The sequence below is a fragment of the Nannobrachium achirus genome (assembly GCF_963921795.1).
Source record: "Nannobrachium achirus genome assembly, chromosome: 8".
NCBI lineage: Eukaryota > Metazoa > Chordata > Actinopteri > Myctophiformes > Myctophidae > Nannobrachium > Nannobrachium achirus.
The window spans coordinates 958,389-960,888 of NC_137817.1; the positions used below are offsets into that span (position 1 = coordinate 958,389).

Genomic DNA, 2,500 nt, shown 5'->3' on the forward strand with positions numbered 1-2,500 from the left:
CCCCCACTCCGTTATTTTCAGCTTCTAAAGCCTTCTCTTTATATGTTTTCTATGATCCCTGCCCGGGACCGGTTTTCGCGGAAAAATCACACTACCGGCGAATCACAGCGAGGGTTATACACTGCCGGCCAATCACAGCGCAGAACATACACTGCCGGGCTCTCTGGTGGGTTTAGGAAACACGCCTTCAGGAAGTACACTGCAGTGTTTACACTGGAGGAGTCTAGCATGTAACTCTCCAACCGCTGCTCGTAGAAGGACACGGGAGACCTCATTGAAAGCGTCTCGGCGAGGCGAGGCGGACGCGGTGGTCTGACGGCCCGGTCCGCGAGCCAAAAACGGACGAAAAAAGCAAACGCGACCGCGGTTTGCTATACTGCTACAGACCACCAGTTGAGCAACTTACACAGTATAGCTTTAACAAAATCTGAATAGAACAATCTGAATAGATTCTACAGAAAGATATCGGTCGGAAACAACAGCATCAATCTGATCCAAGTACAGTTGGTTATGATAGGAATACGTGATCGTTCACTTCTGGTTCAAAACAGCTGATGCAGGGTGATCATCCTGTGTGTGTGTGCGTGCGTGTGTGCGTGTGTGCGTGCGTGCGTGCGTGCGTGCGTGCGTGTGTGCGTGCGTGCGTGGGTGTGTGTGCGTGCGTGCGTGCGTGCGTGCGTGCGTGCGTGCGTGCGTGCGTGCGTGCGTGTGTGCATGCGCGCGTGCGTGTGTGCGTGTGCGTGTGCATGTGTGTGTGTGTGTGTGTGTGTGTTTGTGTGCGTGTGTGTGTGTGCGAGAGGTCACCTGACTCAGTCTGTCCAATAGGACGGGGATGCCGGCCAGTCTCCGGGCGGAGCGTTGGTTGTCACGGTAACCAAGCACCAGAGCAACCAGCTCAGCATCCCTGCTGCTCACTGCTTCCTGGAGGACTGGTAGAGAGACATAGACACACAGAGAGAGAGAGAGAGAGAGAGAGAGAGAGAGAGAGAGAGAGAGAGAGACCTTTACCCAGAGCAGAACTCAATGATCTCATGAATAATTCATGAGAATTCAAGTGAGACTCACACTGAGTTGGACCAGTGGAGGGTTGCATGAGGTCACGCACACACACACACACACACACACACACACACGCACACACACACACACACACGCACACACACACGCACGCACGCACGCACGCACGCACGCACGCACGCACGCACGCACGCACGCACGCACGGCCGCACGCACGCACGCACGGCTGCACGCACACACATACGCACATACACACACACACACACTCAAATCTGTCGGTAACATTCAGGCTTTGGGATGATTTTTTTTTCAGCCCGAATCCCGATCCCAGTTCCCAATTGTTACCATGGTGGCGACACTGTTTAGTATCAGTGATGTCATCATGCAGACAGACGGTCAGACGGACAGACATTCAATAAATTATTAGTTAAGATGGTTATTCTCTCATTGGCTGAAATAATGAGGTCAGCATATCATCAGTCATCAACATGTACACCCCCCCCCCCCCCCCACCCCATCAGAGCTGTCTGACACGTCACTCCTGTCACTACCTACACCCATCGATCTTTTTAATCGTTGTTTAACACGTTGTTGTATTTTCAGTGCAGTTTGTCTCAGTGTGGTCGTAGTGTTGCTACTGGTCTTACTGTTATCATTGGAGTTATTATTATTATCCTTTTAACACATTCCCCGCCATTTTAACATACCTTCGTACTCTACGGTGCCTCTGGTCTCCATAGACTTCCATGTAATTCATGGTGCACGGATCATGCACACCCATGCCTAGATAATGCACCACGTGTGTCCACATTGCTCACAGCTTTCAAACAAAAAAATCCGAATGGAAATCCGTTCAGGCATTCATGAGATACAAGCCATTATGTTTTCCTAAAATGTAAACAAAGATGGCTGCCATGTTTGATAGATGGGGTTGCTATGGGGGTTAAACATGCAATTTCGCGATTTCTATCATGCCTACTACATTTTTTGGGGTCAGAATATTTTTTTGAAAAACACATTTTTTGATTTTTTTTTTTCTTTTTTTCAAAATGGCGGAAATTCTCGGGACTATCGGGCCTGGCAGGGAAAGACATTGAAATAATCTCGGGACTATCGGGCCTGTCTGTGCAGTAAATAGTGTCTCCCTTTTATACACTGGATCATCAATACATAACAATATGTTAATTTACAGGGAAACAGACGTAACAGGGTTGATGGTTCATGGACAAGATAAGGATAGACATGACACCTTCTATAAGGATACTCATATAACACCTGGTCATCCTCACAGACAAGGTGCATGAATAGAACAGCATCGTATCTGTGCGGCAGGCGAGGTGTCAGACCCGCGCCTGCGCACGTCTAACGCCGCCGGTGTGGGTTGGCTCATTGAAAATAATGGAGCCGTATGTTTTGACGCGCCATGGCCGCCTCCACCTCTGGTGTGTGTTTCATTTAGACCACTGGTGGTCAGTTTATGGCT

General features: G+C 49.4%; 1 protein-coding gene across 1 annotated transcript in view; it reads right to left on the reverse strand.

Annotated features, from left to right (window-relative positions):
• ankrd13b (ankyrin repeat domain 13B) overlaps positions 1 to 2,500 on the reverse strand; it is a gene marked incomplete at both ends in the record, with an annotated part of 25,758 nt that overhangs the window by 22,054 nt on the left and 1,204 nt on the right. Inside the window, one exon of the mRNA XM_080731119.1 lies at positions 805 to 929. Within this exon, the coding sequence (XP_080587245.1) occupies positions 805 to 929 (125 nt within the window). The remainder of the gene's footprint in view (positions 1 to 804; positions 930 to 2,500) is intronic.